Genomic DNA, 8,155 nt, shown 5'->3' with positions numbered 1-8,155 from the left:
GTTGCCACGTCCCGCTGATATTTCTCCAGCGCTAAGTCGTGTCTCTTCCTTTCGGCGGCCAAATCTCCGCTGCGATCACCTCTAACTAATCTATCCAAATATTGACCACCATAATTAGCTCCAGTGAATGCTAAGGCTGCAATAACTCCACCTGCGACCACGCTAGCCATTATATATTAGAAAATCACAGGGATTTTCACGAGTTACGTCGTTGGCAGGTACTTTTCCTTCCGTAGGTAATCCTTTACCATGATAGCCCCGCCAACGGCAGCGGTCATCTTAGCAAAATTAGCGAAGCTCTTGCTTGGGTCTTCAGTAAAGTCTTCTTTGAGCACTTTCTTACCTACCCAACCAATACCCGCAACGATGGAAGTAATGATGGCTGCTTCTTCAACAGTTTTCAACAACGCGGTCGACATTATATTACAAAGCGAGAAGGAAAATCTAGGTCGCCACGGGTGATAAATCTACTCCATTTCAGGGATCTTACTTTTTCTAACAGCTGGTTCCACAGGTGTGTGATATGTTGGTGGTTCTACCTTTTTCGTAGCCCACCATTGTAAGTAAAGGCTGCCTGCTGCTATATCAACTCCTAACGCGCCAATGACGTACCCAGGATTAATGAAGGATTCCTCTTCCTCCACCTTTTCTTCTTTTTTGGTTTTGTTCTTTTTATTCATCTCCGCGAGCTTCTTTCCGGCAGCGACTCTGCCCGGAGATTTAGCCTTGGTAATCTTGGTATCTTCTACGGGAGCCTTTTCTGGTTGTTCTTCGGTGCCACTCATCTTATATTAAGGGACTTGAAGGACTTGACAAGTAACTTGATGACGACTTGACAATGACTTGACAACGACTTGACTAAGTACTTGACTAAGTACTTGAGGTGACTTGACAACGACTTGACTAAGTACTTGAGGCGACTTGACAACGACTTGACTAAGTACTTGAGGCGACTTGACTAGGTACCTCAGCAAGTGCTGCCTGGAAGACCTTTTCGACTTCTCTGTCCTTCTTGAAGTCCTTCCAAGACACCAGTACCTCCTTCAAGTCGACATGCTGAGCTACGTGCAAAGCCGCAGAGGCGACTGCCATTAACTTACCGCACTTCAAAGACAACCACCCGCAGGTTATCTTAAGTTCTTGGGCGATGACATAGTCATCTCTTATATCCTTCTGTAGTTGCTCCACGTCGTCTATGGGCAGTGCAAGTCCAAGTAATTTAGTTGCAAGTCGGATAGCGGAGTTTGCGACGGCGTCCGTGGTCTTACTTGCAAGGGCAGCCTCGTACCTCTTATGGAACTTCTTAACCTCCTCTTCTGACAGCTTATTAACTTGCTCATGGGTAAGTTCCTTACCTATCATTTCTTTACACTTCCCAGAAGACACAAGGATGTTGAGTTGTTCACTTAACTGCGTGGGGACTTCATCTATCAACTGCTCAATCTCCATATACATTAACGTCATAAGGAAACCTCAAAGAGAAGATCATCTTGGAATGTTGGTGCGTCTTTAGATGCCGCATGTATTCATGCAACTGTTCCTTGCTTATCTCACCGCCGTAGTCGCTTAAGATGGTTTCCAGGTCTGACTTGCTCGGAGTATAAAATACGACCAGGGAGCCTATGTTTTCCCTAAAGGGTTTAGAGACGCTGGTAAGCTGCTGCGAGAGTAACCAAACGCTGATATTGTCATGCCTACCGCTGAAAGCAAGCTTCACCAATTCGGAGGTGCGCTTTTTTACGTCATCCCCACAGGCAATGTCATCCAATATGAATAAAGTCTGTGTATCTTTAGGGAATTGCTTGTGCCAGAACTTAAGATGGCTGGATAACTCGTTGGGGTCTAAGATGTCCACAAAGAAGTCGTCGTCTTTCACTCCTATGCCTTCCCAGGTAACATTATTCCTGTAGGTGGGACATAATAGCACGATGTAGTCGAAGCGGTATCTAAAGGGTCCTAATAGCTGCTCCACGACAAATTGTGTCTTTCCACAGCTGGTGGGTCCTACTATCAGAGCGTTACAAGGTATGTGATCTGGGTTCATATATAGATGGAACCAGTGGAAGCAATGCAAAAAATCATAGCCGACGCAAAAGATAAAAAAGACACCATAGATCTGCAAAGAGAGGAAATAAATCGGTTAAAAGAGCGCGTGCAGGAATTGTACGACGAAATGTGTAGTCTGAAGCGCACAGAAAGGCTTGCTGCACTCTGGACGATGATAGGCTGGACTAGGGATTCCCTTAAGGATTTCATGCGATACCCTCTGTGATTATATATATGGACTGCATTACATCTGAATTAGCTGCTGACTGCATTACGCCTAAAGTACCTACTGAACCATCCGATGACTGCATAGTCGCTACCCCTCCAACGCCAAAGCCTCGTAAGAAACACAGCTGCCGTCACTGTAATGAGGTATTCTCTGAAGGAGACTTCGTTGGACATTGGTGTCCTGCGGATACTAAAGCACAAAGGACTTTAGAAGATGCTCGATGAAAAGGTCGTAAAGAAGGTCTTACTGATTTCCACCAAAGGAATTAGCATAGACCCTCATTTTTTATTGTTATTTTGTTAAATGCTGCAAAGATGACATTGAAGGATAGTCTATTTTTTATTGTTATTTTGTTAAATGCTGCACAGATGATGTCAAAGAATGGTCTATATCTTTCATCGTTAAGTTCCTACAAAGAATGAAATCTACATTCGTCTCTTACCGTATTTTAACAATTTAACAATAAAATAATAAGATCTACGTAATTGTCTCTTGCTGACATTTAACAATTTAACAATAAAAAATGAGGTATATATAATGAAGTGCATGCAATGCGATAGAGCCTTTAGTAGCAAGCAGCGACTGCAATACCACCTTTCCAAGAAAGTCTGTCAAAAGACCATCAGCACTGTTTGTGGCGACTGCGGTAAGGAATTGTCCACCGTACAGGCCCTACGATATCACCGCGAGCATAGAGTCTGCCTTAAAGGCCATTGCCACCGATGCGATGAACCCCTCTTTGAAGAGAACTGGCATAAATACCGCTGCCGACGTTACCACCTCGAAGAAGTCGTCTGTGAAACCCACGGCGATTTAGCAGAGCGATGTTGCCCCCTTGAAACCAGCCGGGCTTTAGTGCTGCGTAAAAAAGAAATAGACCAAGATTTCGTATGCTTTGACGACTACGAAGGAGTAAGATGGGAGAACCGAGAACACTGGGACGGCATCTGCGATAAATGTGGTTGTCAACGCAGCGGTCAACATATTTGGTGTTGCCTGTACGAAGGTCCCAAGCCTTTAGACCATTACCTTGCAATACGAAAAGAATGGTCTAATATATGATGTTACCTTACGTCGCAGCGTTCGCAGGAGGAGCCTTGATTACGATATCGATCGATTTCATGTCGGAAAAAATGAGGTCCGACGTAGCAGACCAATACCTAGAAGCCCATGAGGACGACTAATCACACAATGGATTAGCCTCCGCCTTTTCTTTCAACGTCGAACTTCCATCGACCGTTGACTTTACCATAGCTACGTACGTGAGTGTACTCTTCGCCTTGCAGTACGTACCGTACGCAGTCAGGAGCCCATAAACTGTACTCTTGGCTGCCGTCTAAGAGGACCAACCTTAAACGGTTAATGTCCTCGAAGACGACGTAATTTTTATTTTGTATGAAATGCCTTGTATTAATTCGCGCCAGTGAGTTTGTTCAACTATCATTATATTTATGAAATATCTTTCGGTGCGTTTGTAGCGTCTCCTGTGACTTGAAAGCCTTAACGCAGCCAGGACAAGGTATGCGAATGCCGTCGACGTAACGGTCGATTTCCCTGCAGATCAGATCGTAATCGTTGCAAACCATCGTAAGATAACCATTCATTTCATATTGCGTCAATACCGCTTTTTGTTTGTCGGACAATACGCCGTTACCCTTTGGCGTCTTCAGTTCCAGACATAACCCATTGTATTTTTTATGGGAGTTAAGAATTAGGATGTCGGGTTGACCTGCCTGGTAGCCCTTTTGCCAGCACGTTATCCTTTTACTGGTGGTATCTTGCAATTCCCCGAGTCCAGGTGCTAATAACAGCGTAGGGTGAAACCGGCCGTATGTAATCGATGACCTTCTTATGTAAGTCAAACTCATTCTCGATCTTGAAGACCAACTTATTTGGACCATCCAACGAGTACTTTCCCGTCTTCCTTAACGTAGGTAGGACATCCTCGAAGACCCAATCTTGAAATGCCTCTGCTGTCGGTAGCTTGGAGCTAAATATTAACTGATACAAACCAGATTCCGTCACGTACAGGGATTGTGGGTGTGAACCAGAAGGGAGGCGATTCACCTCTATTCTAAATTCACTAAGCCTCTTCTTATGCTTATCCCGCACGTGGACTTTAATAGCATCTTTGGTGTCTGCGTAACCTAATGCCTTTGCTACCTCTTTCGCCTTAAAGTACAGCTTGTCGCTTTGCACTAGGCATTGCAGTTTAGTTTCGTTGTTTTCGAATACGCGGAGCATATTATACGTAAGGGATATTTTTATCCTCAGTCATCCTAGTACGCAACGCTTTTTAGCTGATTCATTTCCACGCTTAGCTGCGCGTCTGAGACTACGAAAATGTATGCATTTATCTTAGTAGTGTCGCTGGCGTCTTTGGTGCGCTTGATCTCCAACGTAATGCCGTCCTGGGTATTTACCAGGCGTAATCCCTGTCCATGTAGGGTCTTCGTCGTTCGTCGTGCGCATGTCGATCCACAGCGCATACTTATCCTTAAGAATTCCTTTGGGCTAATTTGGTCGCCAAACTTACGCGCGACTTCCCGGTACATGTCCTCGGGCTTTATCCCTTGTGAGTAAACCTTATTAGGCACTCCGTTAATGCTAACGCCTACGTTAGTGATGTTAGGATTAAAGAATGCCTCAGAGTCACGCAATCCTGCCGTGTATGTCTTTGCGAACAGCAACATTATCCCTGTAAGGCTGCGCCTGGGAAGGTTAATGCTTTGGTTGATGACCTCTTCGACGTTGTTCGTAAAGCTGAACGTCTTGTACATCACGACGTGATCGTAAAGGAAAGCCTTCCCGGCGCTGTATTCCATGCCAGCGCTACGAGCCAGCTCTTCGCTGTATACCGTTTCGTACTGCAGCTCCAAGTTCTTGATGAAATAAGGATCCACGGCTGATGAACTTACATCTTTTCCTTGCAGGATGTTCGTAGTGTCTGCTAGGGTCACTTCGAACTGCAGTTCGCTTAGCTGCCTTGGGTAGTATGCACCGTGGTTCGTGATAATTTCGAAATCTAATGGAACGACATATTTAGTACCATAAGCCGTCTTTATTTCGTCTTCTCCTGAGGCGCCAGAGGTTGCGCTTCTTACCTTGCGTATGGCATCACTGGCGAGTTCCTGCTCTATCCTTTGCGCGCGGTCAAATGCAGTCAACCATAAGTCTTTGTACGTGGTATACAAATCATACCTGTTTAAGTCCAGCAAGGATTCCCCGGCGAACTTTACGCGTATTTTGGGAAACGAGGTTTCTACCCACGTTATTGACGACGTAACGCACGTCTGCGGTATCTGGCTGTATTGCTAGGTCAAACCTCAAAGCCAAGGTACCGGGTACTAGGACTAGGTTATCCGTTAGGCGGGGTACGCCTACGTACAGCGTCTCCCCCGGCTTTGCGCTAGAAGGTGTGAATGTAACCCGGTGAAAGGTGCGTTCTGCTTTCAGTCCGCCGACCTGCTTAGGTAATATGTTGGGGGTTTAACTTTGAGCTTATCATATATAATGGAAGCCGAAGACTTTGATCCCCTTACCGAAGAAGGTCAAGTCGACATTAACGAGACCAATATGATTACCTACCGCCGACACGAAGAGACGGTCTAACCACCGGCCCCGAAAGGGTCAAATAATTATATTAACGTGCGTTAGCAGAGCAAATTAGCGTTACTGATTACCGCTCAGGGGTATGTTTACAAAAAAGAGACCAACAAAGTGCCAGCAAACCAGTTTACCACAGCGCTTTGAAATGACAAATCTGGGGCCTGGTCCCCGAAGCACCCCAGCGCTGCATGGCGTAGTAAGGTTTCAGAAACTAAAAATGGGAAATGAATCCATGGAAGACCCCGGACGCTGGTGTTGATAGGATCAAGGAAGAATTCCAAACAATGGGTAACCAAACCAAGTCAAGTGAATGTTCCGAACGGAACGCGGACATAACGAGATGGGGTAGGGAAAGTGCAAAATAGTACAGGTTAGAATAGGTCCTAGAATGCCATCCATATGTCATCAGGACATAATGTGGGTAAATACTAAACGCAGATAAGAATATTCCTCCAACCTTAGAAAGTACAGTAGGGAAGAACGCCGCGACCTTCCCCTAAATAATATTAGAGAAAATAGTGAGAACGTGTGACGAAGTAGAAGCCGTCGAAAGAGTTAGAACATAATGCAGAAAGCGGCACACAACAAGTCTTGAGTGATAATGAAGTAGAAGAGCTAAAGCAAGCGATGAGGAAATAGGAAGGGGCAGATTACATACGAGTGCTAAACCGACTACTCCTTGATGCTTCAAAGAGAGAACTGTGACCTATAGAAACCAAAAGGAATAACAGAACTGAGCGAACAAAGAAATGCCTTACGTGAAAGAGATCAAGTACAAGCCCAAAGAGGCTTTCTGTAGCTCGGCCACTGGCAAGACCTAGTACACTGAGGCAAGGTAGGAAGAGCTAAAAACTTGTGCATATCACAACCTAAAACACGGCTCTTTGGAGGCCCGTGCGGCAAGTTGGTGTTGGCCAAGAAATCACACGTAAAGAGGGAGCAAAGTCCGACCTGAATGAGATCAGGCATTTGAGACTGTAAAGGGCAATAGAGCGGCGAGCAGGTAAATCATCAATGACCAAACTCGTACTGAAGAGGAAAGGGAGGGCAGCTAAGCAAAGGAATAGAACCCTTCAAAAGATTCGCTGAGATTACAGGCGCAAAGGACACCTGAAAAGGAGCTGGGGGCTTACTACCAAGGAAAAGTCCGAAAGAGCCCTTTTGAAGTATGCGTTCCGCTTGGCAATTTGCAGTACAGCTATTAGCAACCGTAGTATGAGTTATTTTATCCTATGTGCGAGCGCTTGAAGGCTACGGGCGCGGCGTAAAGAAAAATTACGGGCAATGGGCTGACATAGACTAGTGGAAAAAAGATGGCATGCCGCTTGCCCTGGGCTGCTGGGGTTCGGTTGTTTTCCTTGGCACTTAGGAACCAAGGCCGGAGAATATGTAAATAAAGTTTCTGTGAGGGAATAACATTTGGATTGTTAGTCGTGTCGCTATTGGGTGGTCCAGTCCTGAAGAGATGAAGGCTTGACTTATCCTTCTCCTGCGTACCGGTGTCTCACGCTTGAGATAATAAAAGACGTATTTAAGCGCACCGCCCTGGCAATTTGTGTGAAACAACGGCTCAGACAAGCACTCCATGGTAGAAAGTGGGCTTATGACTCCAGGCTGCATTAGCCAAGGGCCTGCGAGCCTATGCGATTTATCCCAAATTGCCGGTCCCATCAGAAGTGTCCGTGCAACTTAGCATATTTACATTGTGCTGCACATATGACGAAGTCACTGGCGTTGGTCTTCAGATTTATCCAGGTGTAGGCTCCATCGAAAAATGGTTACTTTCTGTGGTTTTGTTCGTTTGAAGTTCGATAAGTAAGCAGGGGCTTATTATTCTCAACGATAACCTAACCCCACACATCGCATTCTTATGTTGCATTAATGACATAGTAGTTCAAACATAGAACCTAATCATTGCCCCCCACCTCGGAAGACCCACAGTATCCAACTCATGCCAATCGCCGGTTGTCATATCCCTCTTCATCTAAGCTGTGGGTATAGAACTCGTTGTCCCTCACGTATGGATTCATATATTACAGGGAACAGTTTCCCTTCTAGTAGGCGCAAATCCTCAAAGTTTTGGTTGCTGAGGTCCTGTGGTTATAGACAGTACTTCCTTTGATTTTCGTAATGCGTATTTATGCAAACAACTCCTCGGGTGTCATCTACTCCTTATCTGAGTAGCTTTTCCGTTTCGCAGTGCAATAACAGCACCATAGTGTAAAGTCCCAACGGAAAGATTCTCCGAAGCTATCGTTGTGGCGGCTCTAC

General features: G+C 45.4%; 1 protein-coding gene across 1 annotated transcript; it reads right to left on the bottom strand.

Moving 5' to 3' along the window:
* Positions 1–1,280: 1,280 nt before the first annotated feature.
* LOC148909615 (uncharacterized) lies at positions 1,281–2,545 on the bottom strand. Its single transcript, XM_089034384.1, has 2 exons — positions 2,337–2,545; positions 1,281–2,116 (listed from the first exon to the last, which is right to left on the bottom strand). The coding sequence occupies exons 1-2, from the start codon at positions 2,355–2,357 to the stop codon at positions 1,439–1,441; spliced, it is 699 nt and encodes a 232-aa protein (XP_088890510.1). The 5' UTR covers positions 2,358–2,545; the 3' UTR covers positions 1,281–1,438.
* Positions 2,546–8,155: the final 5,610 nt, after the last annotated feature.

The sequence above is a fragment of the Actinia tenebrosa genome, unplaced genomic scaffold, assembly GCF_029948245.1.
Source record: "Actinia tenebrosa isolate PJP-AT-01 unplaced genomic scaffold, QUT_ActTen_1.0 PGA_scaffold2__45_contigs__length_23673736, whole genome shotgun sequence".
In the NCBI taxonomy this organism is placed as follows: domain Eukaryota; kingdom Metazoa; phylum Cnidaria; class Anthozoa; order Actiniaria; family Actiniidae; genus Actinia; species Actinia tenebrosa.
This window is presented reverse-complemented; position numbering and strand designations above follow the sequence as displayed.

Bases quoted from the DNA above. Each gene is read 5' to 3' on its own strand.
- LOC148909615 (XM_089034384.1), bottom strand. From the start codon at position 2,357: ATGCAGTCATCGGATGGTTCA. The intron at 2,117-2,336 runs GTAGGTACTTTA...CTCTCTTTGCAG, and splicing joins TGCAGTCATCGGATGGTTCA to ATCTATGGTGTCTTTTTTAT.